At 44.0% G+C, this 22,288-nt stretch overlaps 1 protein-coding gene across 1 annotated transcript in view; it reads right to left on the bottom strand.

Moving 5' to 3' along the window:
• Nucleotides 1-19,629, bottom strand: part of SMAD3 (SMAD family member 3) — an 88,259-nt gene extending 68,630 nt beyond the window's left edge. Inside the window, exon 1 of the mRNA XM_088452771.1 lies at nt 19,239-19,629. Within this exon, the coding sequence (XP_088308897.1) occupies nt 19,239-19,444 (206 nt within the window). The 5' untranslated portion in view covers nt 19,445-19,629. The remainder of the gene's footprint in view (nt 1-19,238) is intronic.
• Between the last annotated feature and the right edge of the window lie 2,659 nt (nt 19,630-22,288).

The following is a 22,288-nucleotide window of genomic DNA, read 5'->3' as shown; positions in this document are numbered from 1 at the left end:
ATATCAGTGTGCACCTGCTTTATTTTTAGAGAATACTTCTTATTTTAAACTACGGAATGTAACCATATGTTCCGAACATCTTTGTAATATTAAAATGACCACATTAGTTTCCTGCAGTCTAGGCTACATTTAACAAAGTTTCCAATTGTAACAAAGATCATCCCGTGGGGTGGGCCATACCATATGTGCCTGGGGGAATGCCAATAACATCTATATATCTTCATAAAAATACCATAAATATACAAGTACTACATCCTTTCTAATGAAATCCAGAACAACATGTAAGACATATAGGGAATGAGTCCCAGTGGGACGCCAGCTGACTGGAAATGTGGTCACACTGCTGGGAAAGAAATGCAGAGCTTCACCTGTAGTCCGAGGTGGCCGCACCTAAGCGACCCCCCCCCCCTGCCCCTATACACCCGCCTCTGAGAGTGTCAGTCATCACTATCAACCCTGTAAATAGAAGCTGGAGTACACAGCTCATCCCAGAGCATCTATTGGTGCCTCCCCAAAGATGTATAAAAGTCTTCCATTTATAACCAGCAAATAACCACATTTATTTCCACACAGCCAATGCAGCTGCACATTGTGGCCGACTAATCAGCCCCTAAAAGTGAAACTCACTTGTGGTTACCCCAGCCCTTAAAATAATACAGGAGGTCTGAAGTAACTGTCAGGTGGTTACCCTGCCACCTATGACTCCCTACACCCATCCTATAATATACTGTATATCTCTTTAGCTAAACAGCATCCATATTACGTATATGCCAATGCTTAGTTACACTGTACACAGCATACACAAATCTATATTTCTCCTCGCCACCTGCTGCAGAGTATTGCTCCGTCGGTGTGAAGGGTTAATGCACCTCACACAATGTGTGCAGCTGAGAGAGGATATTTACAACACAGCTCAGAGTGTTTAATACAACCTGATATTACTGAACAAACCAAGGGGAATAAGATCTGATTTCAATTTAAATCAAGCGCTCCATGATGCTGTTTATATCAGTGAGCAGTTCAAGCAGAATAATAACATTTCTCTCCTGTTACATAGAAATAACTGCCGCTAATAAATTAATAAATTAAAATTAATGGTCGCTCAGTCCATTAAATCTTGTTAATTTTGTTTCTCCTATAACCCACAAGTTTACATTATAAAAACAATATATTTTTTTTAAATGATAATTTTAATTGGATCCCTGATGTGACAATCCCGCGTGTTATGGATTTCTTAATTTCTTTTCTTGATTTTTTTTTTATACAAACATTAGTCATTAGTGTTATTAAGTATAATGTCCCAGGCTTAAATTGCTAACAATCAAAAAATGACACAGTTAATGCTAACGTTTGTTAAGCTCTGAGTTAAATGGGAGAATTGGCGCAGTCAAGAAACATCTTAGGTGTAGAACTATAGGTTTGATTGCAAACTCACTTCTGATTGCCTGAGCTGTGAAAGCCAGTAACCTAGTGAAGTGCTGCGGGTGGTTACATCCTCCTCTTCCCAGATGTAAGCAGCCAATAAAAACAAAATAAACAAAAATATGGCCCAATATTTTCAAACGTACCCAGCTAACTGCTGCAGGTAACAATAAGGCTATGGTTAGAAAGATGATTTCCTGTTGCATCATTAATGCAGGGCTCGACAAATTTTTGTAAAATCTAGGAGACATCTTAAAAGTTTTGGAGCCAGACCATCGTCCATTACCAAAATATATGAAAGCTTTTATAGACCACCACACATGCCCTTTCAGTGCCCCTCAACCTAGTAGTAAGCCCCTTGTAATAGTGCCCCCAGTAGTAAGCCCCCTGTAATAGTGCCCCCAGTAGTAAGCCCCATGTAATAGTGCCCCCAGCAGTAAGCCCCCTGTAATAGTGCCCCCAGTAGTTAGCCCCTGTAATAGTGCCCCCAGTAGTTAGCCCCTGTAATAGTGCCCCCAGTAGTTAGCCCCTGTAATAGTGCCCCCAGTAGTTAGCCCCTGTAATAGTGCCGTGCGCACACACAAAAAAAAAAAAAACATAATACTTACCTAAGCCCCGATCCTGCGTCTGCTGCTGTCTGCCGCTCTTTGGAATTATGGGAGAGACGTCATGAGTACTACCCTGTGCTATCTTCAGAGCAACAGTGCATCAGTTCCATCTCAGCCTATGTGCCACACAATATTACCATCTCCGCCAGCGAGGCAACTCCGTACTATCTTCAGTGCAACAGTGAGTTACAACATCTCAGCCTGTGTGCAAACTCTGCGCTACCATAGCGCAACAGTGCATCATAACACCGCAGCCTGTGTACAAATCCAGTGCTACCTGTATACAACTTAGCGACTCCTTCCAGAGCAACCGGGCGTCTTACCACCTCAGACTGTGTACAGTTTAGCGTCTCCTTCTGGAACTACAGTGCGTCATACCACCTCTGCCTGTGTTCAATACCAAGGAGTTCTTCTTCAGCGCAATAGTGCGTCTACACACCTCTATACCTGTGGGTACCACAAGTACCAATTCCTAGTGCAGCTGTGCCTCCTGAGAGGCATATTCCTCGGGCCACCGTCTGTGTGTTTGTCTATTCCCACGGGGTTTGGATATCAGATCAAAGGACCGCAACCTGCCTCCTGGGTGCAGCTAAAACCCATATCCCGATTGGTAGGGGTCACTGGTGAACACCTCCCAGTAGGTTAGACTCCGCACCATTGATAGGGTCTCGTTAACGCACAAACTCTGTGGATGAGGAGATCATACATTCAGGCCCCTCGCCTCCGATTTCTTCCCCAACTTGGGACCTCTGCTTTCAACCCCTCACCTGGGTCAGCCTTAAGTATCCTGTCTTATGCTGTAAGTTGGCAGCAAAAAAACATCTTGGATGGGACGCATATGTCATAAGAGACCCCAAATTGCAGCAAGCTAGATCATGTGATAACAACCCACTAACCATGCTTTCCACAGCAGAACGTAGACTCCAAGTAATACAGCTCAAAAGTCACCCAAAACCGGCAGCTTATGTGCACACTCACAATAAAGGGAACACAATAATAAAAATTAGTATAGGCCAATCAATCTAATCATCAAATAGAATTGCAATGAGACTTGATCCACCATGGAACGTACATGAGCCGTACATACCCAGAATGCAATGACTGAACAGGCATATAATAATAACCAGCCATACAAATTACAGCTACTACACCAGGAAGTGCAAGTTCCACAATGGAGGGCACGAATCCCCGGAGAAAAACACGGTTAGAAGTCCACCATAGGAAGGAGCATCAGAAATCACTAATTAGCTCATAAAGGCAGAATACAAGAGATATTCTATAGTAACAGCACAGCCTAACAATAAAGGATGGCTAGATAGGTAAACCAAAGCATCACAGAGTATAGTATATATGAAAATACTAAACAAAACTAAACTCAATAAAGAAAATAAGACGTATGTAAAATACATTTTCATCTACTAAAACCTATTTCATGAATTGTGTGCCCCTTCTTTTTCTACAGTGTTACATTTTTAGACACAGTCCATTGGGAAAGGACGTTGGAGGGGAGCAGTACCGGATGTATACCATTGCTTTGCATGTTCTGCAATCCTCAGACCACAAACTTCTAGCACATAAGTTCAACCGATGCTGCTCCTCTCTATAGTTCTCTCCCAACAAACTGTGTCTAACAATGTAGCAATGTAGAAAAAGGAGGGCACAATCGTAAAAAAAATTTACTATCCATTATAGACACATACATCAAAAATAAATTACTACAGCATTTCAAACAAGTCTGTTATTGATGGTTCTGTATCCCAGGTCTCGTTCACACATTAAGATCATCACTGCAGGTGAGTGTGTCTTAAGGTGCGTAGACACTAGACGACTCGCAAAAGATGCAATGACGTCAACAATTTCCCTTGAACTCCCCCGGCAACTCCCCTGCACTCCCAAACAATATGTTACATTAACTGTCCAATCTGACAAACGATCTGACCAACAACCTGAATCTTGTTAACGAGATTGGCAGCTGTTGTCTGCTGTAGGCAAGATCTGAAGATGCGATGTACGACCCGTGGAGACGTGCATCGGCATCGTGATCGTGAGTGGACACGATTTGTCGCTCCGATGCGCTGAAATCAGGCAAATCATGCAAAATATCGTCTAGACACCTTAAGCCACGCCCAATATATATATACATACATATACACTCCAGGGGGTATATTTACTAAAGTGTGGATTTTTAGAAGTGGAGTTATTTCCCATAGCAACCAATCACATTCTACTTTTAGAAGAATAGCTAGAATCTGATTGGCTGCTATGAGCAACAACTTCACTTCTAAAAACCCACATTTTTGTAAATATACCCCCAGGTTATATATGTCAAACAACCCCATTTACAGAGAGAATGGCACTGTCAGAAAACAGCTTAGGGACTCTGATTGGCTGGTCGGTAAACTAGAGACTTATTAGCTGCTCATCATTTCACATAGGAAAAATATGCCAAGAAGTGACACAACTAGAGATCCACCTGCACAACTGTCCTCTGTGCCCCTTTGACTTCTCTCGGTACATTATTAGCTATAAGTTCTTTCCTATGTTTTTTTATCTTTCTTACACCCTTGAACTATTCCTGTTGCACATAAAACACTTTTGCTTGTAAGTATTCTCCCGATCCTTCTAACAATGTATAGACCCTGCCACTCACCAATGCATCACTCCTTGTGAATGTGTCAGATGTAATAACTGCTGATTCACACAAAGCCATCCTACATATGATACAATCAGGATATCAACCCTCTTTTTTGTTGGTTATGTTAAATTTTGATGGGGAAATTAAATTCTCAAGCAATCTTGCTGTCACCAACAGCGATAATTCTCCCTCCATGAAATAAATGAGGCTATCATGAACATCACGGCTGCACATTGCCATATATTGAACACAACCCTCCTTCTTTAAAGCATATTTACATGTATCATCCTATATAGTTTACCTGTAAAGAAAGGGAATACTTATTTTTCATTGATAAATCTAAGTCCAATGAGCAGGTACACATTGCCCGCAGACATTTCCACTGTCGCTTATACTGAAAACACAAAAGCTAACATTTCTTAGAAGATTATACAACACCTGGAAAACTGCCAGAAATATCTACCACATCTCCAATGAGAGAAGCCCCTTTTTTGTGTTTGCTGTAGACGTCTTGCAGGGCAGCTAAGGGTTAAAGAGGGAACAGTGAGATCCCGCTGTTCTTGAGTGGAGATTGAATAAACTGTCTGCAGCAATGTGATACCTGCGAGTGCCGCCTATTACTGTAACCAGCCTCCCTTTCAGACTAATTGCATTAATGCCTGGAGCTCTCACCTCTGTGCTGTCTGCACTTTCTGCCGCGCCTAATCCTACTGAACCCAATAGGATTGGGACTAGTTTAGTGAAAAACTATAGTGAGGGTTTTGTGACTAGCTTTGCGAAAGTGGCTATTTAAAACCAAACACATATGCCATACGTCATAAGCTGTAAGTTCCTGGACAGTTACAGCTGGAGGTATACAGCGTGCATCTACACTAATTCAACTCCATTCCTGCATCAGCCACACTTCATTGGTATCTGGTTTAATAGGACTATCCCAGCCAGCAGACACTATGGGGCTGTAGTGAGTAAGGATAAAGCCAATTAGAGTAACATATCTTGTGCTATTTCCCTCTGCGCGTGGTCACTGTAAAGCTGATGTCCAAGTGGTTGCTTAGGGTTATGTCACCTCATGGTGCTTGCTGTTCACTTACCAAACATTAGTTGGCAAACACCGTACTAATACAATAAGAGCCATTATAACTGAGGCACCACTGCAGCCCAATCCCCTACCTGTACCTATTTCCCTGTAATGCATAGGTTGCCTGCCCTGTACCGCTTTAGGACTGTGCACATATATGCCCCATAATATACTGTCATACCTTACTGCACAATACCCCTTACTCTCTCTTGGTACATACTAGGTAAGTTATGCAGAAAAACTACAACAAAAAAAATAGAAACTATTTCTAATACCATCCTCGCTGTCCTGCACAAAAAACAAAAAGAGCATCCTTATTATTATGCAAATAGAACTTGAAATATTGCTCATTGTACTGCTAACAAACCAGATCCAGCTTTCAGCAATAGTTGCCTACAAATAGCTGTGTGAGGAATGAAATGTATGGCTGGTGATGAGTATATGACTTGTATCCCAGCACCCCAAATCTGTAGGGCATGAGTGGCTATAAATACATCTCCTCTTGATTCAGACTGTCTCCAATGAGTCTTTAGATGGGAGAGGAATGGGCTCAGTGTACATAGAAGTAGCTGTGTGTGCACCACTCCCTGTGCACAGATTCCAAGGTCACATGGTTTGTGGTTACAGAGGAAAACTATTTATTGCCCGAGCAATGGAAATAAGCTTCTGTTGGGGAAACTCAAACCAGCCACAAGCCTGCTGAGCTATTTGGGGTGCATTCACTAGTGTCACACAGGAGCAAGTATATAAATCTCTGTGTACCCCATGATAGAAGTAACATCTTGCTTTTTCAAATGTTTACACCAATTCTTTGAAGTCCTTTGCAGCATGCAGAAATGTACTTGGGAAATAGGGATCACTACTCTGTTCACCATACATACCAGATGGCCAACAGAAGGCAAGGCGGTAGCAGAAGTTTTGTTTTCCTGTATAGTGTTGCATTCTATTTCCTTTTTATTTTTGTCCCGTATTCAATTTGAGGCGAAAAGTCCGGATCCGCGATACTTTTTCGCCGATGACGTCATTTTCGTCTGTTTTGCTTTTACCCCGTATTTAATTTGAAAGACTTTTCGCCTAGACGGAAAGTCAATGCAATGTACTTGGCTAAAAAGTTTCGCCTATGAATAGCATGCGGAAAAAAGTGCAGAATTTGGGGTGCAACATTGCGGGAACCCGTGTGCAGCCTTCAGACTGTCCCCCAAAGGTAAATTTTTAAAAAACACTTAAGGACACCCAAAAAAATGACTTTGAAAAAGGGGGCAAAAAAAAAAAAGTCCGGGTACAAAGTTAAAAACTAGCGAACTTGACTCTGGGGGGGGGGTCCCCAAGTATGCCCCAAGTGTTTTTTTGATTGCAGGTGCTTGCGGAAGGTGGATTTTTCACGATTTCTTCAATTTCACTTTAGCAACTTTAAAATATGCTGTCCCCCATTTTCAAGTACCCCAAATTTGCTGGGATAAGTTATTTTCTGAAAAAAATACTCCTGAATACTATTATGCACCACGTATAGAAAAACGCTATTTAGCAGCTATTGAGCCCGTTTAAAAACACCAAATACCTTCAGCAATCCAAATCGGGGGGTACCATAGCGAACCCCCATGTCAGAGCATCTTTTGGGGGGTGTCAGGCTGATTTCCCCATTTCTGACAGTACTTTCCGCCTGTTTAAGTTTTGCCGGGTCCCGTTTTCGCGTACTTTCAAATTGAATGCGGGGATAAGCGGGCACGCGCGCGATACATTTCCATCCTGCAAAATAGGCGAAGTAGGCGAAAAGATCGGGCCGCGAAAAATTATCGCTGCTCGGCTCAAATTGAATACGCATAGAAGAAACCAATGCAATTAAGAGAGGCATATACTCCCCTCCACACAGGTAGTACCCTGAGAATACTCCTGACTCTGGCACTACAAGCTGACTGGGCAACCACAACATTCCCTTGTTGATAAGTACTGTAGCTCTTCCATATCTGTGCTGTCATACCTAGATAGGTGGTGTTGTTATACTGCAAGATATAGACATAGGGGCTTAGCAAACAATAATAATGGTCACCACTAATAACAAAGTACCAGCAGCAAGACAGCCATGTCCCCCAAATATGTTATGTGTGCATCTATCGTTTTGGGGTGATTTTCATAATTTTCAAAGAGTGCACCTATTTCTAGGCCTTAAAATTACATTAAGTTGCATTTAGTCACTTTCCCACCGAGCTTACAATCTAACTTTGATGCGATAAACTAACTTGCCGAAGGTCAGGAGCCCTGGGCCTGGAAGCGAACCAAATTTCCAACCTTCAAACTACAGCAGAGACGGGAATGACTGCCTTTCCGCTGAAATAAAACTCAAAAGTACAGCTTCTATTTGTAGTTCTGGGACTAAACCGATGTAATCTGCACATTTACATACACACATTATACACTCAACCCTTTTACACGAGGGCCGATAATCATTCAATAAAACACAATGTTTTCATTTGCAAAAATCAGCAACGTTTTTCCCTTACTATTCCACATTTAGAGTTGAACGTTCTCATTGAGAGTACAAGTGCAGCTGCAGGAGGCAATAAAAGGGAAACACTTCACCAACACTGCTCCTCGCCCCCTCTGCACTGCCAGGGTTCCATAGTGAGAATAACATCTGCATATACAGAAATCCACATGTACAGATGGTTATCATTAATTGAAACGGGGCTCTTATATTGCAACCTGATACAACAGGATGGGGGGTTTAACAAGACGGCAATTATACTGAATTTAAACATTCAGAAGTACAGCCCTCTTACTTGTTATGCTAAATCCTCGTGAGGCATAGAAATCTATTCTGACGATATGTACTTGCTGGAGAAAAGGCATGCGACCAGACGCAGCTATTGTGTCATATGTGGGCGAAATTAGGCATGAGCTTACTACAAAGACCAGTGGAGAAACTTTCTCCACTTAGAAGCAAAGGACGCCCACTAATGCAGGTTGACCACAAACGTACTGTTGTCATTATGTTATCTAACATACAACAGTATGTACAATAAGAAACTTCTATTCAGATACTTAAGTCCCGAAAACAGGCGCACAAACACACCACGGACAACTTCATCAAAAGCAAGAGGTACAGGTATGTATTTGGACCATTCCTGGATTAAAGCCAACAAACTCAGGAAGACTACAGTCATAATAATAATGAATCACAAATAAAGGTTAATAAACCAACTTTACGGTAAGCATTTTTCATTGCATCACTGCTTATTGTTAGATGCCAAATGATGCAATATTTAAAGGGAAAACTATGAACATTTTTAATACTGTGTTGTCTCACCGCTTAGGTATTGAGAGACAGGGTTTTCTTACAATTCTGACAACGAAAAAGGGACATATGCAAGTGCACACTCTAACTATGCTGAACCTAATAATAATACTGCTAAATTGCATCCAAGAGGTTCTTAGCATAATAATGGCCATAATTATGGGCCTGCCCACCGCGTCCAGGTGACCTCTATCAGGCAGGTCCCTAACACTCCTATGGAACAAATACAGGGCACGGGACTCCCCAGGCCAACTCAGCAGAACCGCCCCATGGCATCACACTAGTGTGAGATTTAAAGTGAGGGTTAAAGAATAATAAAGAAGAAAGCCTATGTGTTAAGTCCTACATAAGTAGGAGGTTATAATAAAAAGTGTATAAAGTGCTACATATACAAAAAACAAACTAAAGAAGTGAAAAGTGTACATTATGATGCCATGAAGCATTCCAGCCACACCAGCCCAGAGAGCCCCGCACCTCAATACCAGTACCAAAACTGACACAGCATATATATAATAGGTCTTACCCACAGTGTGCCTCATAAGATGTGCAGTCTTGGAGTGCAAGGACTCCTTGCTAATTAAAAACACCCAGGAACAGGTGAGAGGAGTGCTAATCAAGGTGGGAGGAGTCTCGTCCCTTCCAGTGTACAATACATACATACACACAGTACAGAATACATAGGGGGAGGGGCCCTAGATTGCACACCCTAATTCTGACAATGAGCCAGAAAGATGGCGTGTGGTACAGTGCCAACTAACGTGCCCACTTTGAATATCCTTGGATAGATAACAACATATTAAAGGAAAGGATAGTCAGAATAAAATACTAAGCAGTTATAATGATTCAAAATAGCAATGTTTAAGCATAGGCCTATTTAATTTAACAACACTTCAAAAAAGTTTGTTGTAGTTAACATTTCTTTAAAGTAATAGTGACCAAGGAGAGGTTCTCATGGCTTATGAATGGCGCATCTGATCATTTGTCCAGATCACCAATGAAACTAGATTCATGGCCAATTTGGCCACAGATATCATTGAGTTGGTCATTGAAAGGTTGGGCTGAACAATCAGAGTGCAATGTGAAGCTAGTCTCCTACTTTATAAATGACCTATGGCCAAACAAATAGGTATGGGATATATGGAAAATGATTATCCCTATGAACTCCAACTGGACTAGGGGCGGAATTCAATTCTTTCCAGCCCCTATCGCTCCCGACAGAGCTATTCAATTCTTGCTCCTGTCGGGCACGATGAGCTGCCAGCGCTACATTTCAGCTCGCAGCCCCTGGGGGATGAGAGCTGAAATGTGCGAAAAGTGACATGTTTGGGCCCAGCACTTTGGTCGGGTTTAGCTGCTTTACGCGGCTAAACCTGACCTCTATGGGCGCGTTCAGCACGAAAATCTTGGACAATTGCATAGCGGCCCGCGATCTCCTGTCACTTTAGACGGGAGATGCAGGCCGCGAAAACAATTTAATTCCGCCCTATGAGTACAAAGCTGCTTGCCAAACAGCCTTTCCAGCTTTTAGCACATTAAGGTCATTCATGAGAACATGGTAATAAGTTTTTACTAGTGACCACCAGTGACCAGTCATACATTTAATAACCTGGTGCTGATGTGATTTTGTGGGGTTGAAAGTATAATGTTGTAGGAGTTATCTACTGTAGGAAAGCAGTTGTCTCAGGAATCTCTCAAACAGAATAAGATATCTTTATTATATATGTACAATTGAAAGCTCTGGTTGTCCTGACAAAACCTGCATACATGGAGCCTAGAGCTCTTCAAAGCACTTGTCCTTGTTCAATTCTCTGAATGTTTCATTTTGGTACAATACATCGCCGAATGATCTATTTCAATCAAATATAAAAGTGTTTCTTTATGAATTTTTAATACAAAGTGACATTTCTATGAGCATGAAAGGCTCATACACAGCAGCTCCTTACTACACACCGCAAACAACACATGCCTGGTGTATGTAAACACACATAGCAATGTGCTCTGAATGAGATAATGACAGACAGTATGATAGATTATATCCGATTTGCTTGTGAATGAGCTGAGAGCAAACAGATAATTGCATAGCCAATGCCTACTGTCCAGTATGACAGGGTACAACTAGACTGCCAATTCACAGCTGGACACAGAGCTGGGATAGCAGCCGGATTCCTCAATACCAGAAGGTATGTGACATTTCTATGAGCATGCATATGAGCAAGGATTATACCTGTGTCTATTAACACAGCCGCTCCTTACTACACCACCCAAACAACACATGTCTGGTGAATGTAAACAAACATAAGAATGTGCTCTGAATGAGATAATGACAGACAGTATGACAGATTATATCCGATTTGCTTGTGAATGAGCTGAGAGCAAACAGATAATTGCATAGCCAATGCCTACTGTCCAGTATGACAGGGTACAACTAGACTTCCAATTCACAGCTGAGCAAAGAGCCAACATAGCAGCCTGATCCCTCAATACGTGAAGAGATATATATAATATATATATATATATATATTTGATACTGGATGTAAAGAACAGAGACAACTAGGGCAAATTATAATAAATAGATTATTTATTATTTTTAAAGTACAGAATTGCCTTAAATGTTGAGCAATGAAAATGTATCCTCCAATATTGGGGCCACACCATAATAGATTGTTTTTTTTTTTTAAAGACACTACAAATAATGAATCTAAATTCACATACTTTCTGCACTACATTGGACCTCTATTAAAAAAATATATATACAGGAAGCGAAACCTGTAAAAGAAAATTTTCTATTCTCATTTTGTATTTAGCAATAGAAATGCCCCGGTTGGAGAACCAGGACAACCATATACAACCTGAATAATACCTCTTTTCCACCAAAAGCCCAGGTCCGACCTGGGTTTTTGGACATGGTTCCAACCCAGGTCAAACCCCATTTACACTGCACCTTCGATCTGGGTTACTCCCAGATCAGCCCTGTTCACACTGAACCCAGGTCTGCCCTGCTAAACCTGTGAGGTCATAAAAAGTGGGAGGTGACTGCTCCACAACCACCAATCAGCTCAGTTTAGGCATGACCCAGGTCGGATAACCTGGGTCGCACCGTTTACACTGCACCATTACCCGGGTCCATCCTGGGTCCAACCCTGGTAGCTACCTGGGTTGGATTGCTGGGTCACTTGACCAGGGTTATTTTTCAATGACCCTTTTACACTGAGTTGCGACCTGGGTAGACCCAGCAAAAACCCAGGTTTTTGCTCTAGTGTAAAAGGGGTATAATGGTTTATCGACGTGATGAAGTACAGATGGGCCATACATAAGGATGCCCCATGTGCAGGTAATACAGGAAGAATGCAGACGAGAACATAGCAGAAATAGTACCAGGCAACATCTACATGAGTTACACATATTGCAGTTATATAATATAATGAATATGGGATTTAGAATGGTGGTCATTAAATGCATCAAAGTGCCTGACTAATAATAGTTATCTTCCTCATCTCAAAACCCACCTAAATCATGTTATTGCTATTATTAGCTTCAACACATCTATTTCACCAACACTTCTGGACACTTACACACTATCCCATTAATCAGAGGAGAAATCCACCTTCAAGTTACATTTCAAAATATTCTGCTTTACCTCACCCCACTAACTGGACAATAAAGGATCTATGCCCAGGACTCTTTTACAAACTGCAAAAACTGCTTCCTTAGCCATGCACATTTCTGCCAGCCACGCTCATTTTAAGGTGCACACCAATTTTTTTAGTCCTCTAAAGTAGCTATTATCACCCAGGGCACCCAGCTCACCAAAGAAACCCTGAGAACTTGAACCTGTCTGTGGCTAAAGACTTTGCAATACTAACTCTGTTATGCCCCTTTCACATCTCAAACCCGGGTCTTGAACCCCGGTCCAACCCTGGTCAAACCCTTTAACACTGCACTTTCGACCCGGGTTATTCCTGGGTTGGTCTATTTTCACTGCACTTTCGAGCCGGGTTATTCTCGGGTTGGCCCTCTTCCAAAACTCCATGGATGTAATTTTAAATGGACTTTTAGGCTCAGAAATATGAGGTGTCAGAATAGAACAAAAGGAGAGGGGTGGGGACAGCATTGCAGCAATCATGGCTGACAGAGCACAAGATGGTCTTGAATTTTTAGGTAGTTTTTCTTAAATTATTTTTATTTATTTACTACCTGTTGCTGAATCCTGTGGAAGCTTGAGGACTGCAGCAATTGTGCTATATTTTTTATATATAACAGAATCCTTTACAGTTCCTGTCAGCTGTCTGGCAATCTCTGCCTCACCCCTAATTCTCAGGAACTCCTTCACCTCATCAGGACTCCAATTTGCCATGGTGCTGAAAATCTGAGAGCTCACTCTTTCTCTGTTAGTGTGCTGGCAGGGCTCAGGCTGCTGACATCATCAAGGCATACAAAGAGCAGCCAATCAGCACTTTTCCCTGAGTCCCAGGTTGAATAACCGAGGTCAGACACTTTTAAGTTCACATAGACCCGAGTCTGACCCGTGTTTAACACTGCTTGTTATAACCCAGTTTGAAATGCCGGGTTGCTCGACCCAGGTTATTCCAAAGTGGTGCTTTTAGACTGCTCCTCGACCCGGGTTGAGCCGCCTCAACATGGCAATAACCCGGGTTATTTTGGAGATGTGAAAGGGGCATTAATGGTCGGCCATGTTGTCCTGGAAGTGCCGATCAGCTCCGGGCCTATTCTTCCCAGAATTAGCTATGTGGCTTAATGTAGGGTTAAAGGGTACGAGCAGAGTACAGTATGTTTTATTACCTAGCAAATGCCACAAAAAAGAAGAAAATTCTGAGAGCCATTCATTGCAGAGTGCATGCTGCAAAACCAGGAACTGATGGAAGCTCCAATATGCAAGTACTCAATCAAGCAGGGACATTGCATCTAACATCATCCCAATGAAGCCACAACCATCCCAATGAAGCCTCAACCATCCCAATGAAGCCACAACACTGTGAAAACCAGTTTAAAAGGAAGATATGAGTCGTCAGCTAGTTGTCCTGTTTCAGGACAGTACTGGGAAGGGGTTATAGTTCCTGTTGGACAGGTCAGAATCGTGGCGGTGATCAAATCGTCAAGTCTCTGCTGAGCTTGTTAGCTTGTGCAAGTGCCAAAAGAAGGACACCAGACTCGGGCTTTAGCACACTGGCAGGAGTAAGGGGTGTGGCTCGGTGTTTAGGACAGCATCCCAGGAGTCGGTGACCACAGCCCATTTAGAATAGGTTTGTTTAGTAAGCTCTTTGTGTAGTGAGCCCCCAAACTATTGTTATTTTGTGCTATGAGTATCCTTTGTGTGTTCATAACTATATATTCAAAAAATTAAGGCCCTCATTCAGAGCCGTTCGCTATTTGCGGTCGTTCGTTCAAAAACAAGGGGTGGCTATTCAAATGATCCGTTCGCAAATTGCAGTCTGTTCACGCCTCTAAGTCTGAACGAGCGAGCAAAACATACGCTCGTTTATTTGTTAAAAACGCCCCCTGGCCGCTCGCACCATACGTCATGTCCGCTATTTATTAGATTAATCGAGTACATCGACCAGCGTATGAACTGCTCGCTATTCTTGTGGTTGGTGTTTGCTACCACAAATTTGCGAGCAGTTCTGGCTATAAAATAACCCAGTGACGTGGTCAATGACGCTGCTGTATTAATTATGCACACCCATAATACGCCCGTTTTGACCTTTAAGCACGCCTGCGTTCGGATCTCCACTCCCCATTTTCAAGCACCTTCCCCTGTTACCACCCACATACGCCTCATTCTGTCACTCAAAATAGCAGGCACTCGCTATATAGCGTACAAACGATTTTTGGCCGCACTGACTGGTTCGCGCATGCGTACTAAAAACCGTACGCATGCGCAGATGTGCAAACATCGCTCGGAACGAGCGTACTGCCGCTAACGAGCGGCTCTGAATGAGGGCCTAAGTACACTTGTACTTTTCTAGTTGTTTGCCTAAGTGATCAGAAATCCATAGAGGTACCAAGTACCCTCAGCAAGCACACAAGGCTGCCTTCAGGCTGAATGTCAAATCAGCTAACACAAGATCTGTATGCTCACACGGGGCCTGATTCAGAAGTGGACCCAACGTCGATGTTTGCGCAGATAAGCGATTATCTGTTACTGCGCAGGTGCACCACTTAGTGTATGCTGATACCGCTGTTGTGAACGGAGTTGATTGTCATAGAGTTGGTGGCGGACAGCCATGGGGGTTCCTGGGAGGAGGCTTGAAGTGAATACAAAAAAAGTCTGTCTCATGGGCGTGTTGTGTCACGGGTGTGTCAGTGAGCGTGGCTGCATTCTCAAACACAGAGACACAGCTACAGAGACAATGGGCCTGATTCAGACCCACTCGCGAGCGGCTGTCCGCTCGCAAGTGGGTCGATGGTGTGCACTGCGCATGCGCACGACGGAGGGAGCTCCGTCGTGCGCATGCGCGAGACGCGACGAGCGAAGGACTTTCCTTCGCTTGTTGTGTCTGATCAAAGGGGGCGTGCTGTCGATGTTGATTGACAGCACGCCCCCTTTGGTGGGCGTGCCGGGGGCGTGCCTGCCAGATGGAGGCGTTCCCAACGGAACGCCTACCGTCAGAAGCCGGCCCCACTGACATCACTAGTGATGTCAGTGGGAGTGATTTTGGCTCTGATAGAGCCAAAATCACTCCTGGCCTTGCGGTTGAGAAACTCAACCGCAGGCTTCTGCTCGCACTGGCGATGGTCGCGATGGTCAAGACCATCGCGACCATCATCCTGCACGCTCGTATAGGCTGTGGGTGGTGACCCACAGCTATACGAGCGTCCAGGAGGACGCTCCATATTTATGGAGGTGGGCGAGCGTCCGGCTCTGAATCAGGTCCCATGTTCAGAGAAAGTTCAGCATGAGACTCTGCACCAGCAATAGGGCGTAGTAAGTGTGCACAGTGATAGCAATGATGCGCTGATGGTGGAGTGTTTGAGCCCACAGGCGAATTTGCACTGTCCACGGACATTAAAGTGTCTTGCAATGGACGCCGCTTACAGCGAATCCAAAAGAAATTGCAGCCGTGCATGAATTACCGTCCACCTCTGAATCATGCCCACTGGGCCCGACAACTGACCTGTGACTGTCCCACCTTTAGTATAGTACATTTTTATTGTTTTCTCCAATCGTACTGCTCAGCATAGCTTCATAAGACCTGTATATATCATATGTGGTAGTTATGTGTGGTTGAACACTTTCTTGTTACCTTGGTCAAAACTGGTAATGGGCTTTTCCTTTAAAGTGCACACAGAAGATGTCCTCTCCTCAACCAAAATGTTATTCTATTGTGGGAAAAAGGCTATGGGTCTTGCTGCAATGCACTTACCAGTAGCGACACGTGCAGCGGGCACAAAAGTAGGTGCTTAACATCACAAGACAACATTTGCACTAGTCTTTTGCATGTTCATAAAGCAGCCTTATTAAATAATTGTTGATTGAGTTGACTGGGCAACCACATCAAATTAGAAATGAATGTTAGAGTAGCCAGAAGGGGTAAGAATACTATGCAGGTACCGAGCAAACTCCTTGTAATTCTCTGATAATGGAACTGACCACATGCATGATATCAAGGGGGAGATGTATCAAACATTCTAAAGAGTGGAGAAGTGGACAAGTTGAGAAGCTGACCATAGCAAAAAATCAGCTTCTAGCTAGCATTTGTCAAGTACATTCTATGAAATGACAGTTAGCTGATTGGTTGTTATGGGCAACTTCTCCACTCTTTAGAAGGCCAATACATTTCCCTCTAAGAGGGTGATTCACAGGTGGAGGCAGTTGCAGTAGCGGCTGTGACTTTTGTTGCAGCCACTACTGCGTCTTTATGCTAATGCATAATGCACGACCGATGGGCGTCTTATCGAGACCATCTGCAGCAGCGCAAATCCGCCGATGTGCGTACAAATACGCACTATCGGAGGACCATCAGCCGCAACATTGGACAGTGATCCTGCCTATTTCAGGTGCAGAATGTTGAAGGGACCATGGCCGCCAGTGTCAGTGGAACTGCATGCGTCCCCTGGCAGCAACCGCAGAGGTAAAACACCAAGATTCTGCATTATTCCTGCCGATTATGTGTTTACATTACAGTAAAATCATAAACAGGCTATGATTTTCCAGGGCTATAAATCCTAAGGACACTTTGTTCCTCATAGACACCAAGGGCCTGATTCAGACCCGCTCGCGCATAGCACTCGTAACTGGGTCGATGGTGGGCCAGTGCGCACGCGTGGCGTGCGCGACCCCCGGAGCAAGTGAGACCTTCACTCGCTCTGGAGCTCGCAGCAAAACGGGGCGGCTGTCAATGTTGATCGACAGCTCGCCCCGTTTTGTAAGCGGGTAGGGGGGGTGGATGAACAAACGGAGGTGTTCCCGAAGAAACGCCTGCCGTTAGTGGGCGGCCCTACTAACATCGCTCGTGATGTCAGTAGTGGACTTCTGGCTCTATTAGAGCTGGAAGTCCACTTGGCATTGCGAGTGCTGAGACCCTACCACAAGGGTCTCCTCGCAATGCCGATGGTCGCGATAATTGCGACCATCGCCAGGCCGCTCGCACAAGCTGTGGGTGGTCACCTACAGCTGTGTGAGCGGCCTGGAGGCCGGAATTAATAAAAATAGGGATGCCCTGATTCAGAGCGAGCGCACGCAAATAGCGTGCGTCTCTGAATCAGGCCCCAAGTGTTTTCATGTCAGTAGCTTTGGGTGTACATGATCTGTCTTAGATAAATGAAAGCATCTGATTTAGATAACCTGGAAATTCCTTCAACTGGATTATACCTAAGGTAAAGTAAATTCCAGCTTTACAACTGTACTATTTTCAGCACTGAGCCCGATCAGCCCCCCTGCACATCCCTATACATGTACTCACATGCCCCGCTTTCCCAGGCCACTTTTATAACATGCAGATTATGTATCATCCTTCGCTGCTCATATGCTCTGTCTTTTTTCACTCATGTAATACATTTAGCGAAATGCTAATTAAAAAATAATAATAATGAAAACAAATCAACAAACAACTTCTAAGTAAATTTCAGAAACAAATTCCACTTTCTAAGGAAGAAGTGTGACTGTCACTGAACTGATACACTGCAGTCACACTTTCCTGCTATACTACATTAAATGTAACTGTAGAAGCTGGGACACCTTATATCCATGCCATTTGTTTGAGCTGGGGGGGGGGGGGGGGGGGGGGTGTTACAAAAAACGAGAGTACTTATTTTAATTACATTTTATATTAATAAACATTGCATATGTAGGTTACTTACAAGTTATCTGGAGCAATTTAGGAAAAGTTTTGTGGAACACTACAGATGTATTGTGTGGAGCGGCAGATTATGTGAACTAAAATAACTAGAAGAAAGTGTATATAGAGAGGATGCAATACACAATAGAAGTGGGCTATATGTGGAACAATAACAGGAACTATTGGTAGCATTTATGTAGCGAAACTGGGAGCAGTGTGTGTGACGCATATCATCACAGGAACTGAAGTTGGGAGGCCTCAATTTGTGGTTATATGTGAGCATTTAGCCTATTATGTGGACCAAAAACAAATCTTGCAACTGATATGGAGCAATAGAAAAGTTAGAGGGCTTTAAATGAGTGACAATAGAATGCAAAACTACAAAAGGAGCTAAATAAGTATTATTTTCACTATTATTATTATTATAATTTGTATTATTATTAATAATATTATTTATTTATATATGACATACATTATTGCATTTTATTTACATGCGGATAATAAGAGTATTAAAAAGTTGTGCTACGTAAGAGAAGGTTTTATAGGAGTCAATTACAGAGACACAAATGTATATGTAGATTTCTATGTTTACACCACCTCTTCTCAACTCACTGTATACACCTACGTGCACATTTGTAAATCTGTTCTCCTTTAATGCTGAAAATTAGGTTTGAATGTTCACTTTACCTTGGCCCAGCCACCATGTTTACACCCACTCATTTCATGATGATACTTTAGGAAACATTACAGGATTGTATTTTATATTGTAAATGATTACAAAATACAGTCACCCTCCCCACATTACCATGCCCCATATAGAGTGTGCTCTGGGCAGCACGTTGTAGAGTGCCCCCACCACTGTGACAGGGGAGGCTGATGTGGCAGAGGGGTGTCCCCCAGCCCTCACCTGGGGATGGTGATGCATTTGGTGCTGATGCTCTGGGTGGCCAGGGCTTTCTCCAGCTCGTCCAGCTGTCCGGTCTTCTTCAGCTTCTTCACCAGGCTTTTCACCGCCTTCTCGCACCACTTCTCCTCCTGGCCATTCTGCTCCCCTTTCTTCCAGCCCAGCAGCCTCTTGACAATTGGGGGGGTGAAGGGTAGAATGGAGGTCATGACAGCCCCCCAGAGGAAAGAGGTGCAGTGTAGAGTGAGTAGAGGGCAACAGGAGGGAGTCACTGTCACCACACAGACACACTCACACCGGGCTGTCACTAGTTCCCTTGCTGCTCTGTCACACTGATCCCTACTCCTCACCCACTCTCTGCCTAATTCTCTCTCTCCCTCTTCTTCACGTCTAACTTTTCATCCCCCCGCTCCCCATAACGCGTCACCCCCTCCCTCCCTCTGCTGGTATCCCTCCACCCATGGCAGCAGCGGTCACTCCCACCTTGTCCCGCAGACACCCCTGTGGCCCCGCCTACCTCGGGGTGACGCCCCTATTCTAAACGGATCACAGGCCAGGGGCTACTGAAAGTAACGGGGCGTGGCAGACGCTGATTGACAAGACACAATAGATCAATCCGCACTGTGACGGGGCTCCTCCTTGGTCACTCTCCCTTCTCAAGTGCGTGGGAGAAGTGTGTAATGTTGTCACTGACTGATGGTTGCTAGCAGTGAACACTACTGCACGGCAGTGTTTCGTGACAGGAGAGGGGTGATGAGAAGTAATATGATAATAATGGGATTTTTAAATATATTTTTTTAGCAAATTGGAAAGTCCCTGATAGGAACCTTTTAAGTTCGTGTCAATTATCACACCTGTCAAGTGCCTCCTTTGTCCCCCAAAAGTAATGCTGGTGCTAGTTACACACTAGAACAATTTTACCCACGATCCGACCAGCTTTATGATTTTCTCAGTGATGACGCGAACTTGAGAGCTTCTGATTTCTAATGTACACTATTATAATTTATCACTACGATCAGAACGATTATGGAGAGAGACACATTGGAGAAAGGTAAAGTACCAACTAATCAGCTCCTGCCATGTTACAGGCTATGTTTGAAAAATGACAGGAGCTGATTGGTTGGTACTTTATCGCTTTCCACTTTTTTCCTCTAATACAGCTCTCCCCCTACCTGCCCTAAAGCTTGTCACAAAGGTGACGTTTAAAATGAACTATGAGTAGAAATGTCGGACAGATGATTGGAAATACATACGCATGCCTCCCAACTGTCCCTCATTCAGCGGTAGATGCAATGCAGAGGTTGTGAGGTTGGGCGATGAATTTTGCACTATGCATGCGAATGAGTCGCACTGTCACAATGGTTTACCGATGTCAGCCCTAGTGAGTATTTGGACACAGAGTGATTAACATTCATTGTGTGTTTATGGGAGGTAACGGGGAAGGGCTAGTAAAACGCCGGTGTGTTGCAAACTTTTTGTGGGAGTGCCGCAGCCAGCAACAGCATCTGGACAGTCCGAGCAACTGTAGGGTTGCTCAGAAGATCGATGGTGCTTCTTTGTATGCAAGCAGTAGATGAGACACGCTGCCGGTTGGCATCTCTATGTACAAATTACAGTGGTTATGGCATTTGCATGAATTCTCAATACCATTGCAAACATGGACGCAGCCGCGACGGGATTAGCATCCACCTCTGAATTAGGCCCTCTGAGATTCTCGGACCGACTAGACGAAAAATCAGCCCAATTATTGCATAGTGTGCTGTGACACAGTCAGGGTAGGGGGTCCCTCTCCTGGGTAGAAGGACTCCTTTCTTACACACACCCACAGCAGCAGGGAAGCAGCACACCAGTCTGGATGCAAGTACAAGCTGGTCGGCGCCAGTCTTTATTGTACAATGTCAGAAATAACATAAAGAAAACAAACATAAATCCTAGCCCTGTCGGGGCACTAACTTCACAGGTAGTTCCCTCACTACCAGAACCTGGCAGGGCCTAATGCCCTCACCAGCAACCAAGGCACAGCACAACACTCACAGTTAGGTTTTTCCAGTGTCTCTGAGCAAACTCCCTGTCTGCTCTCCCAGGTGAGACAATCAGCCCTCAACACATTAGGCTTATATTGGCCACTCTCAGGTGGAAGCCCTAATAAGCTTGTTACCAGGCTAAGAGAACCAAAACCTGGAGTGGCCGTGGGTGGAGCCCTCCCTCTCCTCTCACCCACAACCCCCAGGTCCCAAACCGGCTTTTCAAAAAGCCGAGACTCAAGCCAGCTACACTGCAGACTTTCTCCTGGGGATTTAAAACACATGAGACAGGAATCTGGGATAAATGTCCCTGTCACAGACCACTTTACCAGTGATCCTATCACATATCCCCCCCCTTTGTTTCGACCTATGGGGCGGAACAACTGAAGCCCCCAAACAATGAACGCGTGACAACGCGTCTGCTTTAGATAACAGGCCCCCTGGCCTGTGTTCCACTGAAAATTTAAAAGTTTGTAACGCCAAGAACCATCTCGTAATTCACGCATTACTGTCCTTATTTTCGGACATCCACTTCAAAGGGGCATGGTCAGTGATCAATTTGAACTTTCTACCAACCAAGTAGTACCTGAGAGCCTCTAACGCCCACTTTATGGCCAATGCCTCCTTCTCCACTGTGGCACCGAGTAGGCATCGAATTTTGAACCACTGTTCAACTTTCGGAAGTCATTGCAGAAACGCACACTCCCGTCGGGCTTTGGAATCAACACAATGGGACTTGACCATTCACTATGTGATACTTCAATAACCCCTAACTCTAGCATATTTTTAATTTCTTTCGACACCGATTCTCTTGGTGCTTCTGGTAACCTATAGGGCTTTAGATTAACTTTAACCCCTGGGTCAGTGATGATGTCATGTTTAACGACCGAGGTTTTCCCAGGTATGTCAGAGAACAGCACCCTATTTCTGACCAGAAACTCCTTGACCTCACGTTGTTGAATTGCCGACAGGGTTTTTGCCACTGTCACTTCGGGAACTAAGGGCCCTGGACTTACTGGAGGGGCTCGG

This window comes from Taudactylus pleione, unplaced genomic scaffold, assembly GCF_031769625.1.
Source record: "Taudactylus pleione unplaced genomic scaffold, aTauple2 ptg000556l, whole genome shotgun sequence".
Lineage (NCBI taxonomy): Eukaryota > Metazoa > Chordata > Amphibia > Anura > Myobatrachidae > Taudactylus > Taudactylus pleione.
The sequence above is the reverse complement of the archived record's forward strand: the minus strand, read 5'-3'. Positions and strand labels throughout refer to the sequence as shown.